Source organism: Cimex lectularius, unplaced genomic scaffold, assembly GCF_000648675.2.
Source record: "Cimex lectularius strain Harlan isolate CLEC.00 unplaced genomic scaffold, Clec_2.1 scaffold9, whole genome shotgun sequence".
NCBI classification, from domain to species: domain Eukaryota; kingdom Metazoa; phylum Arthropoda; class Insecta; order Hemiptera; family Cimicidae; genus Cimex; species Cimex lectularius.
In genome coordinates this window covers 1,058,786-1,080,742 of record NW_019392733.1, presented here as the reverse complement: position 1 = coordinate 1,080,742, position 21,957 = coordinate 1,058,786, and the positions used below count along the sequence as shown (strand labels likewise).

Below are 21,957 nucleotides of genomic sequence, written 5' to 3'. Positions count from 1 at the left end.
TCTAATTCTAAGAGAAATAGTGTGGAGTTGGTAATAATAATAAATAAAAAAAATTTAATGATGATATTTGTTAAAATAACAAAATGGTAGTGAATTTGGATTATCCAACTCATAACATCTAATCGCATTTTAGACTACTCATTTAAATATAAAAAAATATATATATATTGATACCACCTTAATGATAAGACGGCTTTTGATACATGACATTAATATCATACAATATCATTTGATCATACTGTACATAATGCTATCATTTATGTTTAAAGTAATTACAATCTCAGTCATTAATGTTCGGTTCGCCTTGTGGACCAATGAAACTACATCGTCTATCTATATTAATAAATAATATATCGTTATGTAACAATAATGGCAAGTAATGACAATAACAATCGTTAACTAGCTTGGCAAAATTATGACGCAGTCATTGCCAGAAATCACGATCCCTATCATAAAACTAAATCACGTAGATATTTGTTTTTATACAAATCAACATCCATATAGAGTTGAATTGTCGTAACAGATTGTTTTCGCTTGGCGCTTGTTTTTCCCGTATTGTTTCCAAAAGTCGACGATCATATCGGCGCCTTTTTCACCGATCATGATGACGGGAGCGTTGATGTTTCCGCTGGTTATCTGTGGCATGATGGACGCGTCGATGACTCTCAGATTCTGGACACCGTACACCCTGAGGGACGGGTCGACGACGGCGTACGGATCATCGACCGGTCCCATTTTGCAGGAGCCGGACATGTGATAAATGGTCATCGTGTATTGTCGTATGTAGCAGTCCCAATAGGAGTCTGTGAAAAGCGGGTACTGCTTGCACCCAGGGACTGGCTTCCTGTGAAATCTCGCTCCGAACCTCTTCATAGCTGCCGTTTCTGCGAATGCCAACGCTGCCTTGACGCCTTCCCGGAGGACCGCCACGTCTTCCGGGTGGGTAAGGTAGTTGTGGTATATCAGCGGGTAATGGAGAGGGTTGGAACTCTTCAATTTTATCCTTCCCCTGCTCTTTGGACGTAGCATCATCGGAAACACTCCGAATACGTCCTTATTATTGATCTCTCCGAACACCTCGTTGTAGAACTCGTCCGTCAAGCAGTGGGCTCGTTTCACGTTACTTCCTCCGTCTGAATTCGTACTCGCCGAAGTCAGCATGAATTCGATGTCGGGCCAGTCGTCAGATTTGTTGCCGTATTTGGTCGTTATGAAAGCCACAGTCTCCAATCCGACGCTCGAAGTCAATGGACCTTGTCCGGAGACGGCGTAACGAAGAGCGGAATTCACGTTCACCAGTCGGTTCATCACCAAACTGATCTGGTAGTCGATAAGGAAGGCCATACCCCCGACCGCTATGTGGTCCATTACGTTCTCGCCTACTCCCGGAGAATCCACCAAGACTGGAATTCTGTGCTGCTGCAAATGCTCCTTGGGTCCGACACCTTAAACATAAATGTGGATTGTATTATATCCATTATAATCGTTAATTAAACAATAAGTCTTTCAGTCCACGTCGAATTTTGAATGAAAAGCTCCAACAACTATTTCGAAAACAGGGACAGTCCTTAGTTATGTTATAATTATTATGGTAAACTTAAAGAATACCTGACTTATATAAACTCAGCTCCGCACATGCGTGTACATACTATAATTTCTCGCAGCCCGTAGGCTATTCCAGATTTTGTTTATTTTACAGTAAATTACCGCCAGGCCATGAGAATCACCCACTCTGGTTTGGCAGTCCTGGTCAGACCCCGGTCTTATCCCTCCAACCACCGAGGTTGGGCTCCAGGAGCTAACAACAGCTAGGACATTTCAACCACCAATGCGATCAGTTCCTTAATCCAAACACACTCCACATTCTCACTCACTCTTTAATACATTATTTTCAATTCACATAATTGGCGTTCCGCAAGGAATATCCTAGGTCCAATCATCTACACATTTATACTGCTGATATAACCACACATCCAAACACCTAACTCACAACCTACGTTGACGGACACAGCCAATACATTCCAATCCTAGTGCAACAGAAGCAATCCAACATCTGCAACTCATTACCGACTCGTGCACTCGGTGGAGGATCAAGAACGAGCAAAAAAGCCAAGCCCACTGTTTACAAAACACTCATCAACCGTTTCAACATAAGGAATCGAACTGTGGGGCTCGACCAAATCGGCCACCATCCATCCTTTCAACCCAAAGTTCTCCGCCGTATCCGTTTACCAACGATTCATAAATATCTAAAAATCCCATTCGAGAAGGATCTGATCCACAACATCCACTCTAAACTATCCCTCCACCTAACCCACTATCCCAACCTCCTTACCTCCTATTCTTCCCTGCCTATCTTAATCCTATCCCGTTCTCAACTAAATGAAAGAGGGTCCCATGAAGCATTGGATGGCTTGATATTTCTCTATCACCCTCAACACATATCATATAGCTTATCCAAATGAGGGTCAGTGGAGTACTAGATATATCCGCCATCGGCCCTCTCACGCTAATAAATACATTCAATCTCACGTATATAAAATGGAACAGAAAACGAGATATCTATCAGTACTATGTACAAAAAACATCCATTTTTCCTGCAAAAATCGGAACAGGGGCCCAAATAATCTCTGCCCTGCTCAAGCTTAATTATCATTTCGGGTGACATTCCTATAAAGAATAAGTTTATTAATTTAGAGACATTATTGAGTCTATGGAACTTTTTGATTGCCAATATCTACTGGAACAAGTTCGAAAGAAAATAACAATTCCAGTTTCGCTATCGCAAATTGGTTCATTTCCCTTCATTACTATCCTTCGTAATATCAAATGAAATCTTATGCAATTTGCCATATTAACTCATTATTCGCCATTTTATACTAAGTACCTAAGAATGACAATATCCAAAGTCATTGAACTTCATCCTCAACAAACACCAACATGTAAAACTAGTGATTTGCTGTTATTTTGGGAAACGACAGTTATCTTATAATATGACTATTTAGGAAATTCATTTCACTTTTATCAAAATTAGTGTTTTTTTAAGTAATTCGTCAGTGGGTTACCTGAAAGCATCAAAAGCTGTGGTGAGTTGACAGCTCCTGCGGAAAGGATCACTTCTTTTCTCGCGAGTGCCACTCCTTTTTTACCTCCTCGTATATATTCGACGCCGTAAGCTCTTTTTGTCGCCTGGTCAATCAGAACTTTGGTCACGAAGGTTCCAAGGGCGATGTTCAGATTCTTCCTTAGTCTGATCGGGTTCAAGAAAGCCTTAGCTGCGCTGACGCGCATCCCTCTTCTTGTAGTGAACTGGTAAAGGGCGAATCCGGTTTGTTTCTCGCCGTTTATGTCTAGAATCTCGTAACCCATTTCCTCGCCGGCTTGCAAGAAGGCTATGCCTACAAGTGACGATTCGGTTAATACAATTATACTGTACAATAATATTGATTAAAACAGTGCAACGTACCTAAAGGTGTAAGCCAAGGTGCGTCGTCCACGGTTAGAAATCCGCCTGTGGCATGGTATTTATTTCGAGCCAGGTAAGGGTTCCTTTGATCCTCGGATTTGAGGAAGTAAGGAAGGACGTCTCTGTAACCCCAGCCAGGATTTCCCAAGGCTTCCCAATGGTCGAAGTCCCTCCTGTTTCCCCTCACGTACAGCATGGTGTTGAGCACGCTCGATCCTCCTATGACCTTGCCTCTAGTCCAGCAACAACGTTTTCCCTTCATCGCCTGGCACGCCGTCGTTCCAGGTTCCGTTTTGTACTTCCAGTCGTAGTTGCTGCCGTGCAAGTATAACGAGAGGATAGGGACATCCGTTATTATAGATTCCTGGCCGCCGGCTTCCAAAAGCAAGACCGACCACTCCTTGTTCGCGCTGAGACGGTTCGCGACGACCGAACCGGCCGAACCGCCCCCGACGACGATAAAATCATATTCCTTTTTTATTACGTTAACATTAATGGGCTGATTTTCGGGATCATACAAATCGTAATTATAATAGGTCAACGCCGCTAAAAATGTCGGTATGAACCAAATTTTGCCTAAACCGAAAAGACCGGAAGCGGTTTTTAAGGCCGTCAATATTACTGAGCTTATGTCAACCATGTCCGGCCAATAAATAGAAAGTTGTCACTGCGAAAATTATCAAAAACTTTGACTTTTGATTAGTTCATTCGGATAAAACGTCCCTTTCTCGTCGTTATGCTGGTAGGGTCTGATAATGCGACACTTTCTCGAGTAGGTACATCTTTCTCGACGTCACCTAAAACAAAACGAAACCAAATAAGCTGGCGGATTATTGGCTTTGTCTTGGGAGATTATTCTCTTGTTTTATTTGCAACAAATTGAAATTTATCAAATATTACAAATATGTAATAAATATTACTACAATACGAAAGGTGTATTTTTATTTGTTTATTTTAACCGGTTTAGCTTTGGGTTACACAATCGCATAAATTATATTGATTTCTTGGGGGCGATAAACCTGTAGTTTGGCCTTTTTCCGATCATTATGGCCTACCTATCGCTACTGTGTTGATCTATTGTTGTTTGAACCAAAACAACGGGAATAGGCAGACCAGAATGATCAGAAACGACCTAGCCACATATCCAGTGTTATTCGAATAAAATGTCATCAGTGATCCTTCTCTATCAGCCGGCTATCGCATAGACGCAGGTATATTTCAGGGAAGCATCTTAGGACTCATACTCTACACTGCATACTCTGCAGATTTTCCTAACTTTTCTTAAAATATCCTTATCACCTATGATGATACCGCAATTCTTTCTTCCCAGAAGGTTATCGTCATCTCAATCAGACAGCTACGTCAACCCATCCTTCATTCTCGTAACCTTATAGAAATAAGGTAATTTGAATACTCTTTGCTCATTCCTAGATGAGAAGCGAGCCTTCGGACTAGTAAGTACTCGGAGCTTCTCTGGAAGCTTAATAGAGTACACCCTTTACTTCCAAGTTCTCAGTGGTTCCTTCTATCAGCCGGTTATCGCACTGTTGCAGGTGTACTGCAAGGCATTATCTTAGGACCTACCCTCCACACAGTGTAAACTGCAGACATTTCTATCCTTTCTGAACCTATCTGAACCACCAACCATTGCTCCTATAAAAAAAAACTCGTCATATCAACCAGAACCCATGTCACATGTGTTGTCTTAAGCAAGGGTGGAAAATGACAATAAACAAAAGATTGTGAACACGTCACTCACACCCAACGAAGGTGGGTAAAACTCAACAGACGCTTCAGTCTTCTTAAGACTGCTGGACAATCAACTCTACAAATCGCCTTGTTTACATGAAGTGGCATTCCGAAACCTATTTCATCGACCTTATCCAGAAACCAAACGTTATTTACAACCAGGCATTTGTGATCCAAAATCTTCCAAACCTCAATGCTCCTTTCTAAGAACCAATCCATACCACTCGTAACAATCTTAATAACCAATAGTCCAAGCCTTGAAGTTGCCAAAAACAGCTACATGAAGTTTCTCAATTATCCTGTCAGACAAACCCGTGTGTGAGAAACCTGAAGCATCACTGATCAAGCGACCTCATAAGCCCTAAGTGAAGGTCACTACTTTAATTTACTAAATAAACTTTTTTTTATAAATACTGCTAAAATAATTTACTTATTTATTGTTTTAATTTTTCAGGTATGCTGCTTGTGATTTCTCTATGAAAATCAATCTTGTATGTAGCGCTATTTTACATCGCCCTGCTCATAAGCTTGATAGTCTCCGATCGTACTCTCGTTTTATCTGTGGCACATGTGTCGGCATTTCGATGTCTTCGGTGGTTTGTCTGTGTTCTGTTGTCATCCGTGTCCTATAGACCATTGAAGATGGCCATATTAAACGGTTTAAATCCTTCAACAATAGGCAATTATTTTAAATTCTCCCGACGTTTGGTGTGTTTGCCGATTCCTTGTTTGCAATGGAGCTTATAACTTATAGATCAACTAAGTCGGAACCGCAGGGAGACTTTTAATAAATTAATTAATTTAAATGCTGGCAGTTTGGTCGCTCTTTTGATGGGCGATTGGCCGACTTTCTCTGATAAGTGGCTTTTTAAATCACGTAATATTGCGGCTCACCGGCCCGAGGATAAACCGTTCTGCCCTTTTGAACTAGTTTCGTTTTTCAAACTGTAAATTATTTGACTAATGCCGTTTGACTACCCATCATTTACCCGTTTATGAAACAGAAGCAGATGAACTGATCCCGAGGATGGCGCAGAGAGTAAAACGCTTTGGACCGAGGGTAAACACATAAATTGTACAAACTGGTCTTTTTTAAATCACACGCTCATTAATAATTAGTGTAGAGCGTTAGAGTGAGAGATACCAACGAACTGCATATGTATGTTCGAAAGTTGTTATTTCTTCAGAGATGTTTCGTTTAGGGGAAATCGCGTACGCACTTACATAAACGTAACACCGATGCGTAAAACCGTCGGCGGTATTGCTAAACGAAAAGGAAAATCACGATCCGAAAAGGGTTTCCAAGTTTCACCGAGCCCTTTTGCTCCTCTTCCTTTAGGGTAAAACCACTCGTGGGAAATTTTCAGGGAATTTGGAAATGTTTGCTATTATGTCTGGGCGAATAATAAAATTATTGGCCAAATAATCAAAAGTAAAAGAAAGTACTCTAAATTGTTGACCTGATAGTTGTTAGAAATATTTGTCTCATTTCATGTTTTTAAATATGGTTTCCTTCCTAAGTTGTTCATGTATTTCAAGGTTATTATATATCAGTCTATTTCGACATTTTACACAGGATCGTATTAATAATTAGATATACAAAAAGTTACGTAAGTAAATTAATGCACTTCCAAAAAAACTATACTAACAAAATAGAAAAAAAATCTATTTGGATTCGTTTTAAGCATCCTTCAAAGCCCTTGTGCACGAATTTTTATAGTAAACAAAAAATAGACGAAATTAGAAAAATAGAGAAATGTTCGTTGTTCTACTTAAAAATTCATAACTCATCTGGATTTTATCCAAATTCAACTTTATTGCAAACTTAAATCCATTATATTTCTGTCTGTATTGTATTACAGTCTGATTGACCAGATAACTTCTTCTAATTAATTAATCTATTTATGTAAGGTATTGGTTGAAATGAAAAAGTTAGTGTCACTAGCGGGATTCGAACCAACTCCCAATCTCAACCTACAACCTTTCGAATTTTCCCTCCTTTTTGCCAATTTTTCAAATGTCGTGAAATCAGGATTCGATTCTCGGCGACAAATGAAATGGCCACGGAGAGCTTTTAGTGAAGTTATACTTCGTTTGACTTATTAAATCCATTATATTTAGTGGTCTATTGGTCAAATTACTTCTTTCAATTAATTAATAATTTTATGTAAGGTTTTGGTTGAAATGAAAAAGTTAACGTCATGAGCGAGAATCGAACCCACGACCTTCGGCTCAATACGCCGATGCTCTAACCACTTGGCTTATCGTGACTTTGATCCACTGAAAAATGGTAAAAAGAGTTTCCATCGAAAGGTTGTAGGTTGAGATGGGAAGTTGGTGACCGAGTGAATAGAAGTCACGATAGCTCAAATGGTTAGAGCAGCGGCGTATTGAGCCGAAGGTCGTGGTTCGAATCCCGCTCGTGACGCTAGCTTTTTCATTTCAACCAAGACCTTACATATAAAGAATAATTATTACAAACGTTAGAAAGCTTAATAAAGTAATTGCTTATAATTAATTGCTTAATTTTCGCTAGTAGACAAATTTTAGCTTTTGTGTTGTTAAAAATAAGAAAAATAAAGATGAATGCAAAAACTGCTAAAAATTATTTATTTCAATATCTATGATACCCATACTTTCGCTGATATTTTGAGCGAACGACGTAGAAAAGCAAGGTTAAAATATTTTTTTAGCAAGAAACAAAGTTGATAAACGTTTCCCACACCCTGACAAACCCCCGAATACAATATTTTGTGAAAATTAATCAAAAAAATTCTCGAATTTTTTGCTTTTCAAATAAAAATTGCTTTCGCTTTACCGATCCTGAAGAAACGACAGGGATTTTAAACCATTTTACCACCTATACGTAATGGAAAAACTTGGCCTCCGTAAATAAATCAGAATCGGAGGTATAAAATAACAACAATTGAGAAATTATTGTCGATTTCATCCTGATTTTTCTCACTTTTAAAAAATAAAAAGTCATTGAGATAGGCTGAAAGAAAAGAAATTTTAAAGTTTTTAGAACATTGGATTTGGATAAAATCCAGATGAGTTATAAATTTTTAAATGGTAAAATTGACATCGGCGAGAAAAAATCGTGTACCCGGGGGAATCCAGTCAAAAAATGTCCAATTCTTTTGCGATGAAAATTCGTGTTTAAATGTTTTAACAGTTGTTTAAAACGAATCCGAACTGCTTTTTCAAAAAATCCATTTCTGGCCTGCTTTACTGAAACCATCTTTTGATTTTTGTTACATTTGTATATCTAACCTCATTTAATACATTCCCACGTATTATTTTGCTATCCTAAGTTTAAAAAAAGAATTAGATGATATGTAATATTGAAATACATATAGAATAAAGTCAGAAAAACATATTTAAAAAAGTGTTTAAATTATTTTTTTTTAAATTCTAGGCTGTTAGTTCGCAAGAACACTGGGACACGTGTCTAATATTTTTGGACCTAGTATCACAAAAAAAAAGTTTCATTAAAATCTGCGATAAATTTGAAACGAATCCACCAATCCGCAGGGAATTTTGCAGTTCTTTAGGACCCTTTTGACTATACGGAATGGTACAAACGTGGCCTTCGTAAATAAATCAGAACCGTAAATATAAAATAACGCGTTTGAGGAGTTTTTGTCGATTTCTTCTTTGTTTTTCTCACTTATAAAACATACAAATCAAAAGCTACTGAAATAGGCTGAAAGAAGAGAAATTAAGCTTCCCAAGGGTTGTAATAACGTTGAATTCGGATAAAACCTAGCTGAGTTAAGAATTTTTAAGTGAAAAAATAGGACACCAGAAAAAAATGTCTTGGGATAAAATCCATCTCACAAATATCTATTTTTTTATTTGAAAATATAAAATTAGATAATGGAGGGTAATATAAATTGGTGTTGAAGGGCTTTAAAAGGAACTTAACTCTTGCTGAAACCTTTGCTTTTTATTGTATTAAAACTGAGAAAAATAAGGATGAAATCCACAAAAATACAAACGTTTTAGGGAAATAGAAAAATAAACATAGAATTTGTTTAAGCACCTAAGTAAATTATTTGACTCTAAACCTTACATTATTTATATAAATTGCAACCTGGATACATCTAGAAAAATCGCAATTTTATGTTTTTTTGAGGAATTAGCAGTATACTACGTTTTATTTTATATCTCCAGTCCTGATTTATTTACGGAGATCAGGTTTATTCCATTATGTATAGATAAAATGGTTTAAATCTCTGTAAAGTTTTTTGAGGATCGGCGGAATTGATTCCAAGTTATCATCATTTTTGTAATTTTCGAACAAAAAATCGAAGGCATTTGAAATTTGCGAAAAAACTTGAGAAATTTTCAATGTTTTGATTTACACAAAAATTTTATTCAGGGATTTTTACGAGGTGGGGAAAACTTATATCGACTTTTTTTTCTTGCTTAAAAAATATTTTAACCTTGTTTTCCTACTTCTCTCGGTCAGAAATGTACTTAGCAGCCAAAGTGTGGGGACAAAACCAACAAAAACACCTCAAAATATTTAATTTAATTATCCCGTTTCGATTTACTTATGAAGGGGAAAATTTGTGTAATTCTTCTACACTTCTAAACTTCTGTAAAGTTTCTTTATCTAAAGATCTGAGGTGTTTCCAAATTATAACAATTTTTGTGATTTTCGAAACAAAACCAGAGGCTGAAAACACGAAGGCGAAAAATTTGAAAGAAAAAAAATTATTTTCGGATTTTAACCAAAATTTTAATTCAGGCGTCTTTGGAGGTGCAAAAAAAGGAATCACGACTTTGTTTCCTGCTAAAAAAATATATTTTAACCTACTTTTCTACATCGCTCGGTTACAGGAAGTAAGTCACACGAGCCTAATATTAATAATTAATTAATATTTTCTTTATATTAATTACCTTTTTTTATCAAAGAAAGTTTCATTGAAATCTACCAGAGTTTTTAAAATGTTAGTTTTTCCACACCTAAGTTTTTAAATACATACTTGGCTTTCAATATTTCACTTTTTTTTAAATCTCTGACTAGTTTTCTTTTTCACATTTTTAAATTAAGCTCCAACATAAACGCTTTTAGCAATGGTGAGACTTATTGTTAGGCCAAATGACGATAATAGCAGTGTTGCGACTGTGATGGCCACTTACTCAACGTTGCATAAAACATCTGGAGAAATGTTGAGCATTATTTTTATCTTGCCAAACTCTTCGAAGCATGCCAATGATAAAAAAAAGAATATTGTTAATCGTTTAAATAAAAAAAGAAAGAAAAAGAAAAGACCTAGCGAAGCGCACTTGGAGCCCTTGACCCCTTGCCTTATGCAACAGGACCGTGAAATATTCGCGTGAAACTGCTGGTGGTACGTGTGCGAACAACCTACAAAACTGCTCTATTTATTTTCGTCTGATTCCAAAAGGGGACGATACACGGGAAAAAGTCGATTCGGTTTGAAACTTAGATCGTTTTTATGTAAATAGAAAAGAGTAGGTCTTACCACTCTTACCAGTCTTCAATTGAATCGATTATAAAATTAGCATATAACCCTTTTTTCTTAAATTGCCGTTAATTTGTGTTTAACGTAGCATTTCAATTAGTCCTGTTCCTTTATTGGTCAAATTGTATTGTATTTTGCATTTATTTACCTCTATGTTCTTCATATTAGTTATTTACACAGATATAAAATTTAATTGCTGCCTCAGGTAAAACTTAATATTTAATTCTTAAGTATATTTATTAAAAAAATTGACATTACAAAATCAAACATGTTATAACTAATACCAGATTAATATAATTTGTCATCAATAAATTTTCTGTAAAGGAAACTGAAAAAAGCAATGAATGTTGGAAGTCAGGTCATTCGAGCCCTGAACCCCCCCCCCCAAAAAAAAAAAAACTATCGCGGTCTGTAGATCTAAACCCATTCACACTCTCACTCACACCTAAATACATTTTTTCTATTCACATACCAATCACTCACAGTGGTGTTAAGTTCACATTCACGCCAATAAATACATTCACTCTTACTAGGGGACACAAAACCATGAGTAGAAATGATAAATGATGGAGTGAGTGTGGTGTTCAATACTTTTTAAAAGGATAGTTCCTACTCACAGTAAGTTGTNATGTACATAAATAATATCAAACATCCAAATAAATAATCTAATTATTTTAATTGTTATTATTTTTATAGTAATTTATAGTAATATTAAGCATTTATTATTCTAATATTTATTTGTGTTATAATTTCCGCGTTTCACACGTTCAAATTGAGCGTCATTAAAAAAATCAGCTGCTAATTGGAACGTCGCGTTGGCGGATGTATCAGCGGTTCACTTTGGCAATTCATGTCGAGAGACGTGGTTGTAGAAGTCCTTCAACCTGATGATGAGCTAAAACGCTCGAAATCCGGATCGTTGCAAAACAACTTACTGTGAGTAGGAACTATCCTTTTAAAAAGTATAAAACCATGAGTACTACATACAATAAAAAAAATTTCCTACCCTGAACTAATTTTTATCGGTCAATGAATTCTTCAAATTCACAGACGCAAAAAGCCGTCGGGTCAAATGTGTCAGAGTAGGAAGTGACGAATTCCTCGCAGTGTGGCAATATGCATCTGAGGGGCTTGCCTACGTTTGTCCACAACTTACATAAGTCCTGTTAAAGCTCTCCGTAATCCTGGAAGAAAGAAAGCAGCATTATCGGAATTTTTTTTTTTTATTGAGAGAAGTTACAAATTATTTTGCCCTGGATTTCGATTGATTAAATAACGAACGAAAGCCGTCGCACAGGCGCACTTTAAAAGTCATAACAAATAATTTGTAAATCGTAATGACTTTAACACACGGAAACTTTAAAATTGTCCGGCTGCGATTAGTCCAAGACCGTGTACACAAAAGAGGACGATTCTTTTGTTACCAAAAGCCGGGTCCATTATGAAAAAACTGATATTAAAACTAATGAAATTGTTAGAATATTTACAAAAAAATTACAAATTTCCTTCATTACAGTGCTCTCTCAGTAATCGGAACTAATCACTACTGGGGGGGGGGGGGATTCAGATTGCTAGAAAACTCGGATTACATAGGGTGTTGAAAAATACGTAATATGTACAAAAAAATTTCAATACACTTTATTGTCTATACACAAAACTTCTTAAAATACCTACGACAATTTTTCTTTTAACAAATAAATTTTCTTCATTGGTTCTTCCTCTTTTATTTTTAAGCAGTAGGTAATTACTCTTAACATAAGAAAAAAGTAGACTGATCTAACATCTCATTTCTTCGCAGTACAGGGAGGTGAGGAACAAAAGAACAAGAAAAAAAAGAGAATCAACATTGAACAAAAGAAATTCTCGTAAATTCGTATAGCCTAAGCTTGTGGTCTTTCGTATGACTCTCCCTCTAACCCACTCAGTCAATCAATCAATCTCTCACTCTCTTTCTCTATTACACTCCTTCACTCACTCACTCTCTCACACTCACTCATTCACTCACTCTCTCCCACTCACTCGCTCCCTCCCTCCCTCCTTCCTTCCCTCTCACTTACTCATTCACTCCCTCCCTTCCTCACTCTCACTCACTCACTCACTCTCACTCCCTCCCTCCCTTCCTCCCTCTCACTCACTCGCTCACTCACTCTCTCACTCACTCTTTCTCTCACTCACTCGCTCTCCCCCTCTCACAAACACGTGCACTAAGTTGTTCGTGTCCTGTGTAAGATGTATTTCAGGGTCTTATTTTGTTTTGAAATTGGATCAAAATTATTTTGCCCGTTATATAAATTTGTTATACAACCCGTCGTTAAAGTAGGATGGAATCTGAAATTCGTCGGACCGCGAACGACCGGCGAAACTAGGTGGGATCAGAATAGATGGTCATTAAACAGACGAGCTCTGACTCGAAATGGAAAAATTGTAGTCTTTGGTAGGTAGGATTTTTTTTTTAGGCCCACCACTTTAGACGGTTGACCAAAGAAGCGATAATAAGCGTACCAGGATGATGGGAAACGATCGAGCTTAAGGTTGATCATCCCGCACACCTCAAAAAAATTACACTTTTGTCTTTTTTAAAAAAGCTTCGCTACCACCTTGAATATTTGGTGTGAGAATTCCATCAAACATACTGTTTGGGCTGGATACAAAAATAAAATTTAAAAAAAAGGAAATGAAAAAAACTTACGATTTGGCGTGGACTGTATAAAGAAAAAAGGAATCGATCACTCATTGAAAGGTCATATCGAAGTTGGGGCCCCGTTGCAACGCCGTACAACGAAGTTTAGGAAGTGAAGGATAGGAAGGGAAATTTGAGAAATATTAAAGAAAACGATAAAGGGAAAATGAGAGGTGCTCCCAGGAGAAATTTTTTAAAAAGAGGAGAAGTGAGCCGAGAAGAGGTTTTTCATTCACAATAGATTCGCACTGGGAGACAGAGAAATCAGAACTGCTGGAAAAAGGACGTAGGGAGAGGTTCAAGGGAGGACTCAAGGCAGGGCCTCTATTTTGCTCTTGCCAAAACACATACTATTTTTGAAATTTCTTATGAAACGATTATTATTTGAACATGAGTTCAAAAAGCGAAGACCACAAGAAACAGTTGCGTAAAATACTGAATACGTCTGAGGTTAGATAATTCATTATCATACGGTAGAATGATCCACTCGGCCCCAGTCGCGAGCCTCTTCACGGTCTATGTATTTGGTGTACTTGCAAGTTTTATTTCTCTTCTGTAGACGTACAAAGGGACGGTTTTGAATTTGGCAACCGTGTTAGTACCGGGGACTTACTGAGCAAGACAATGAACGACAATTAGCGTTAATTTTTCTGTTGGTTTTGTCGAACGTCGGCATGTCTGTTACGCTCTTGAGCATTTCCCAATTGAAATTTCTTAAAACAGAAAGAGAACTCGTGGCCGGAAAAGCCGTTTCACTTTTCCGTTATTGCCATTCTTGAGATTTGTGGTCGAGGATCGAGCGTGATCTACCCCAGAAGGACTAAACCACGGGCGCGTGCCTTCGTCTATTCGGTTGTTCACACGCCATGGTCGAGCATGAAAGGACGATTTCTCAGTCCACAAAAGGACCTTTTCACAAGTCGAATAAAGTGTGAAAATTGGCCGTGCCCATGAAAAATTGACCTTTTAATAAATGATTTAATTATTTCGCTTCTTTTTATATTTTTCTCTTATTTTTTATATATCTTTTATATTTCTTCGTGTTTGTCCAATGTATTTTTCCCAGTTTCCCAATTTATGGCGTAATGCTATTTTTGTCAAATGGTCTAGTCTTGTCAATGTTTTGTCTTAAATGAATGCATCCACAACGTCCAAAAGCTGGGGAAACTCAACAACCAATCATGGGTAGCAGGATATAGAGGAATTTTGAGTAACGAAAAAGTAGACAAACTGGCCCGAAGAGGATCTGCAAGACCATGCACCTGTACCTATTCTTTGGTTAATAAAAACAAACTCGGAATCCTCCATCACACAATGGTTCCAAAAAAGTCAAAAAATGAAGTGGATAAACAATAGAGGCGCTAGGCACAGTAAACTGAAAGCTTAAAGCTAAAACAACGCTCACCATGACTGGCAAACTCACCGCAACAGCAAGAGAGGGCTAAACTCAGAGGAGTGATAGTACTATATACCGGTCACTGGTATCTGGGAAAACATATACATAACCCCGGTATTAATGACTCAATCCTAGGATATGTAGTGAGGAGGAAGAAACCGCCACCCATGTCAACTTCGAGTGCGAAGTAGCCGCTCAATGGAGACATAACCTGGGATACAAAGAAAACCCAGTTAAAGGAATTGTAGCAACGATAGTCAATGTCCTAGTACTTAAAAAAAGGATCGAAACGATAGACGGAACTAAGGAACTAGGAAAGCATAAGAAGCCAGAAGGCTGCAGAGCTTGGGGAACATAAACCCACACTTCCTAGTCTCATTTTCATCATCATCTTCTTCATCTTCATTTTTTATCTTAACAGTTTTTCCAATTGTGTTGGTGATCTGTTTCTGTTGTGTCGTTTCGTTGATCATGCTTGTGTTGTAGCTGTCAGTGGTACTGTTTTTAGTCTGTCGTGTATTTTAGTGTTGCCGATCGGTGGGAGTGGTTTTAGTCGGTTTGAATTATTTTTTATGTATATGTGGAATTGTAGTTCGTTGGGTTTAAAAAAATTTATACTGCTTTGTTTTCTATTTCTGAAAATTGATGTTTTTGTGTAAGGAGCTCAGGTCAGTATGTCTTTTTTTTAGTTTTTAGTAACAGCATGTGTGGAAAAAACTTCAGGATATTCAATGTGAAATATTCAACGTTTTCATTTTTTAAGGCAAACAACTAAGCACGTTCGCGTCTACCGCAAATGAGAAACCACACTTTAAAAAGATGATGGTAAAGGCAAAAGAAAGGTTGATCGTTCATCCGCAGACCGAACAATACCACAGGAAAGCCATACTCGTCCAGCCGATATAATCCTAGTTGATATAATACACAGCTTCCCGTATGCTTCTATTATTTTTAAAAAAGATGAACACAATGGAACAATAAGCTGATTATCGGACCCCTCCAGTCAAATTGCTTTTATAAACCATTATCATTAGGCCAAAAGGGTTAAAGACCTTTTGTTTGAGAAGCATTTATTAATAAAAAAACGGCTACTGTAATTAATGTTTTCACTTTAAATTCATGTGCAACGGGTGTAGTTGCTTTATTAATAAATCAGTCATTATAATTTTGCAATAGTACTGACGCACAATATGCATGTCCTGATAAATGAAAACAATACAAGTTATAGTAAATATTAAACAATCTATTAAATATTAAAATTTGAGATTTATGAGAATGAATCTTAGAATCATACATCAAAAATGGGAGAGTTACCTCATTTAGTACCTCATACCTCAGTTAGTAAACACGCGAGAGAGAGAGAGAGAGAGAGAGTGAGAGTGACAGAGGGAGAGAGCGAGTAAGAGAAAGAGAGAGACAGAGGGAGAAAGTGAGAGTGAGAAAGAGAAATTTATTATTACTCTTTAGAGAGGGAAAGTGGGAAAATTGAGAAAGAAAAAAGAAGAGACAGAGAGTAAAAAAGAGAAAGAGAGAGAAAAGAAGGGAGGAGAGAGAGATAGTGAAAGGAGGGAGGGAAAATGGAACAGAGAAAGAGATAAAATAAAGAGAAGGAAAGAAAAGAAAGGGATAGATAGATACAGAGAGAGAGTGAGTGAGAGAAAGCCTGATATGAGAGCGAAAAGATGAAACAGAGAAAGAAAAAGAAAACGAAGAGAAGGAAAGAAATAGAGCCAAATTATAAGAGAAACTTCCGAGGGTAACGAACCAGTACCAAGCATACGAGGATTAATTACATTAAATACGATAAATCAACAATTAGCTTATTAAATACAAGCACTGAATACATAAATTCGAAACTGATGATTTTCCCCACTTCTCTCTTGGTTAACTTGCATAAATCAAGTGTTTAATGTACATTTAACCCTTTTAAATTTGCAATGGCAGAAATCAAAATACAGTAGAACTTCCTTTGTGTCTATCTGTAAGCAATGTAATAATTTAGTATATAACCATGTATGTAAAAATATATTAAGTAAGCCCTTAGCACAAGCTTAGGACTATTGCAAACTTTCACAAAGCTTGTCAAGGGCTGTATTTCATAGAATCTGTACATATTGTGTACAGGCCTGTTTACTTGTCCGGTAAACATTTTTCATTTCCATCACTTCGAATTATTTTGAAAAATTTCAAAGAGGCAAGAAATCTGTTTTAACATAACAATTGCAATAATAATCTTTACTTGTTTAGTGATTTTTTTCGGTTTTTTGTACATTAATTATATTTTAAAAGCATGCGGTAATTCTACAGTTAGGAGTTTAAGTATTTGTCAGAGAGAAGGGCTTTACGTAACTTCCCGTTCCGATCAAACCACTTTACAATAAATTTTTATACAATAATCAATTAAAATTCCAAGGGATGTGGCGGGATTCGAACCCAGAACAGTTAGCGACGGACACCCAAACCACTCGGCCACTGCAGTCCCCGAAAGTCGAATGGAAAGAAGGTCCGAAGCGTTCGATCGTCCAGTGTGAAGCTGAATCTTATATGATACCAAACGATACCAAAAAATGCCTAAGCGGATAAAAGAATATGTTTAGGATGTGCCATAATTTGAAGAGTTTTAGAAGCGCGGGAGCATAATGAAGTGTCCAGTGAAATCAATCGGATCGCATTGAACGGGCATACACGATCTCTCATCGCATACAAATGCCGTCGGAGAAAAGTTTAGACACATTTAAATTATTTTGCTTTGCTTTAGAAAGTCAACTTTCGGAACAATACTCGCACCGGGGAATCTAAATCGATTTCAAAATTCCAAAATGGGTTTTGTGTCTTTTTTTCTACGAGAGATATTTTTCTTAAAAATCCTGGGTTTTCTTTATTTTTCATAATTTTCAGGGTCTGTTCAGTTTTTGATTTATGAGCGATGATCCCGTGAAACTTGAACATAAAATGTAATAGACAAAGGGCCAGGGAGGGCGAGCGAACGCGTCAACCTAGAACCTTGACATTCTCCGAGACCAGGCTACCGGATGTTTCAGTGTCCGGGATATCGTAACAGTCGATTTATATGGTTCGTTCCCAGCTCCTTTCCCGCATCTGTTTACCCAAGCGATCAAACCCAAAGAGCATGCCGTCAAAGAAACGGTATAACGACCGTGGAAAAACAAGAAATCACTTCGAGGAAGAAAAACCTGATGACGATCTGCTTAGACACCGATCGGTAATTTTCAGCACCGGCGGCTGCGATTTTTCAAAATTTTTGAGACAACATTAACCAGAGTATTTTTACGGCTTTCGTTAAGAGTGACAATACAGACAAAGGGAATCGAAGGCGGTTTACGCCTGCCAAAAATTTCCTATCTTCTGAAAACATATTTCAATCTTGAATATATCATAAAACATTACATTCAGCATATTCGGTTAAAGGTCGTTAGACAAGAAGTTAATGAATTATTTTTTAAAGGAAAACAGTTATTTACCAAAAAAACTGACCAAAACATCTAAAATATGCAGACCAAAATAGGAACAGGTTCATCATACCATACACCCCAAGCAAATAGTACAGCCATAAACCCGATAATCAATAAAATCTCCCAGTTGAAAAATCTCATAACGTTTCCAGTCAAAATATAAACAATTTCGCGATTTATTTAAAGAAAATGTCTAGGGTGGTAATAAACTGGTACTGTAAATGGTATAAACTTAAAAGCTTCCTACGCACTCCGTATTACCTTATTCTGAAATTTTATCTAATGACAGCTACTTCAACGGTTCTCGGAAGTCAGATAGATAGTAGCGGCGTCCCACAAGGAAGCAGTTTTGGTCCCATCCTTTATATTATTTATACTGCAGACCTACCTATATGCCATAATACCATCATCACCACCTAACGCGGACCTGACCGCAGTTTTGAACTCTAACTCAAATCCTATCCAAGCTACCTCCAACATCCAAGACCACCTTGAGCTTATCGAAGACTGGTGCAAAAAGTGGAGGACAAGACTGACGAAAGAAAAGAAAATACACCTACATAGCAGACTGACGTGGAACCCCACTTAAGACTTAAGGGCCAATAACTTAACATAAGACAGGGACAACTACAAACACTTCTAGGACCGAAATCTTGACCGTCAAAAGTAAACCTTATACAAGACTACTGTGACCACTTTGGACATATGTAATAGAACTGTGGAGTTCTGCAAAGCCATCCAACATCCAGCTTATCCAAACAAAAGTTCTCAGAAATCGTCAAGCTCCTTACTACGTCACTAACCACAACCTCAACATTCCTTTTGCCAACGAACTGATCCTTTCCCGATTCCAAAAGTTTCACACCAACCTCTCGATCCATACCAACACCTCGAGCCCTCTTTACAAATTAATCCTTCGCAGCGTAATACGCACTAATAATTCCAAGATTTTGTTCCAAGATTGGCTTCATTATAAGGCGTCTCTGTGGCAATGTGTGCAACGACCAATATTTGGAAAATCTTGAATTTAAACAAAATTCTAGACTTACTGACGTCCTACCAGGGCGGATATACTGCGATATTTCTGTTCTTCAATCTTTATTGATAGGACAATAAAATTATACTCATGGCGATCATCCCACTGTAATTGGACAGAAGTCCAACAAGCTAGCAACCAGTCTTTAAAAAAAATTATACTAAAAAGACTCACGAGGGGCACATAGTATCCAAAAGCCGGCTTAGATACAACATCTCTCTTAGCCAAAGTATTTGATTCAATGTTTAAAAAAGTCCTTTGTCACTATCTGGCGTAACGGGATAATCTACAATTTAAGAAATTTCCGTAATAATCGATCAGACTTCTAATGTCCTATCTTTGTTCATAGACGACATGAACAGGATGTATTAGTTCCAGTAAATTTAAGTACTTAAAAAGAACGGCACCATCTGCTGTGATCAAATACTCAGAACCCATGGAAAAATATACCAGTATCGTCCAGGCTGAAGTCCATGCAATTGAGAGATGCACGCAGTTCAGTTAGGAGGTACAAAAACAAAGCTATCAGATAGCCAACCACCCATCAAAGCACTAAGCTCAAACATCATTAGCTCAAAGACGTGCTGAATTGTAAAACTAAACTAAATAAATTAGGTATATAAAACAAAGTCCTCTGCTGGGTCCCAGGACATGTGGGAGTAGAGGGCAACGAGAGAGCGGACGCCCTTGCAAGGAAATTGATTGCCAAAGGCTGATAGGTCCATAGACCTATGCCCTTCTGCGGCATAGGGATTCACACTATTAATGAGTATCTCAGACAAAAAGCTAGATTCTAGCAAATTTTGGAAGGAAAGAAGCAACAAATTCATCAAGGGAAGCAGGAATAACTCCGAATGCTGACAGGATTCTTGACAGGACATTTCAGACCGAATGGGCATCCGAAGAAGATTGGTATAAGCACGGTGCAGATTCTGCAAGGAAGCAGAGACACCAACGCTATTAACAAACTGTGTCACCACATTTTCCCGCCGGAAGAAGTGTTTTGGGACATACAACGTAACGTAGAAGGAATTCACCCGTTGAAATTGGGAATATTAATCAAATTCCTTGATGAGGTAGGACTTACTGTGCAGAAGGGAGAATATAATAGCTCTCAAAGGGCGTAGTATATTACACACACCTAACATTAGATGTACATATGCATATTAGTTCATCATATATGTCTCGACCAAGTTACTTACCATCTCCTCTTCTAAAATTGTCTCTGAGGTACCTCAAGGGTCTATTCGGAGCCTACACTCTTATAATATATATTTTCCCGTAAGATATTGTTGCCCTTAGAGCGTCACAACAATAGGTAAAATATTGAATTTAGCCCTAAAAATAATGAAACAAATGGAAATTAAGGGTTAATGCTACAAAAGTGGATAGTTCATTCTTAACGTCCTTTCGATTATTTAAAATCAAGACCTACAGGTTTTATTTCTCGAAACGTGGAAAGCACGTGACTTATTTAATCCTCTTATATAATAGACAAGTTAAAAATTTAGAAATATTTGGCCAACATTTCAAAAAAAAAGAAATTATTTTAAATTACCTCCAAACATTTAGTCGAAATGTTATGAGAAGCGGTGCCGGCCAGTGAATTAGGGCCGTAGGATGAGAGAATCACCTTCTCATAACATGAACAAAACACTTCGCGTTGGGGGGGAAAAAATTAAGTGAAGTTTCCCGACGAAGGCGAAGAACCGCGTACTTTGTTCGCAATACTTCGAAGAGGGCGCACTTTTGTTCTTCACTAAGGTCCGCGTGGTAATGAAGTTATATTGACCTATATAACTTGCAGTGTAGGGGTGGAAGGTATACATCCTCGTGTGTTGAAATATAAGGGAATGCGGTGGGGACGACTCGAAGAGCCCATACCCCACCTGACTTAGTGAAAGTCTTCGTCCACCACTCTCCTATTTTCCCTTTCTATCCCTCTTTCTTTTCCGCCTTTTCCACTCTCTTTCTCTTTTCGGTTCTTCGACTTCTCGTCCGACCCGGTAGCCCGTTTCGGGATTATGTCATAACAGCTTCTCTTGCTTGAAAGATATTTTCGGATTTACCAGTGATGTACCCGAAGTTTTTATCTATTTACGAATTTAATAGCGTAGAAAAACATAAAACTCCTGAATAGAGGGTTTAATCTCACCTGGAACTTTAAATTCAAAAGAAAACTATAGAAGTCTGAAACTGCCTACTAATCTACTAAAAAAACAGGTTTATTTCCAAATTGCGTGGTGGTTCCCATTCCCAAACCCCAAAATCCTCAGCACCTTCCTACACCATGATCACCGTATCAGTTTGCTCCCATTAATTCTTGAAAACTCATCCTGAAACAACTACAGATCTAAGTAGACCTTCCCTTGGGCGGACGGAATGCTGCTTGGACGCTTTCTTAGACCCTTCAGTCCCTCAGCACTATACCGTACTTCATGCAGATGGCATCGTCATCCTTTCAACAAACCTCTAAAAGTGGCCTCCAGTACCATCTTTACAAAAATATAGTCCCTACTCACAGTTAGTTGTTTTCAACGATCCGGATTAAATTAGTCATTAATTTGTATATTAATTGTGTATAATTGGTCAAGCGTACCTCGAAAACTAGTGAAATTAATTTGTATGTTTTTTATTTATTAATTCATACAAATTGAAA

The 21,957-nt window shown here is 37.5% G+C and overlaps 2 protein-coding genes and 1 long non-coding RNA gene across 4 annotated transcripts in view; 2 read left to right on the top strand and 1 right to left on the bottom strand.

Moving 5' to 3' along the window:
• LOC112126918 overlaps window positions 1-6,652 on the top strand; it is an 86,968-nt gene extending 80,316 nt beyond the window's left edge. Inside the window, exon 4 of the long non-coding RNA XR_002910306.1 lies at window positions 5,670-6,652. This is a non-coding gene — a long non-coding RNA (uncharacterized LOC112126918). The remainder of the gene's footprint in view (window positions 1-5,669) is intronic.
• The window catches only part of LOC106665347 (flotillin-2), a 176,306-nt gene that overhangs the window by 118,351 nt on the left and 35,998 nt on the right, over window positions 1-21,957 (top strand). The window lies entirely within an intron of this gene.
• Window positions 49-21,799, bottom strand: LOC106665342 (glucose dehydrogenase [FAD, quinone]). Of its 2 annotated transcripts, XM_014391684.2 has the most exons (5): window positions 20,857-21,799; window positions 11,720-11,897; window positions 3,467-4,263; window positions 3,066-3,398; window positions 49-1,445 (listed from the first exon to the last, which is right to left on the bottom strand). In XM_014391684.2, exons 3-5 carry the CDS (start codon window positions 4,104-4,106, stop codon window positions 490-492), a joined length of 1,929 nt encoding a protein of 642 aa, XP_014247170.1. In that variant the 5' UTR covers window positions 4,107-4,263; window positions 11,720-11,897; window positions 20,857-21,799; the 3' UTR covers window positions 49-489. The 2 variants fall into 2 exon arrangements, with proteins under 2 accessions (XP_014247170.1, XP_014247171.1); XM_014391685.2 differs by lacking the exon at window positions 11,720-11,897.

Coding starts and splice junctions, on each gene's coding strand:
- LOC106665342 (XM_014391684.2), bottom strand. CDS start 4,106: ATGGTTGACATAAGCTCAGTAATATTGACGGCCTTAAAAACCGCTTCC. Junction 3,399..3,466: donor ACCTTGGCTTACACCTTTAG/GTACGTTGCACT, acceptor CGTCACTTGTAG/GCATAGCCTTCTTGCAAGCC. Junction 1,446..3,065: donor ACAGCTTTTGATGCTTTCAG/GTAACCCACTGA, acceptor TTTATGTTTAAG/GTGTCGGACCCAAGGAGCAT.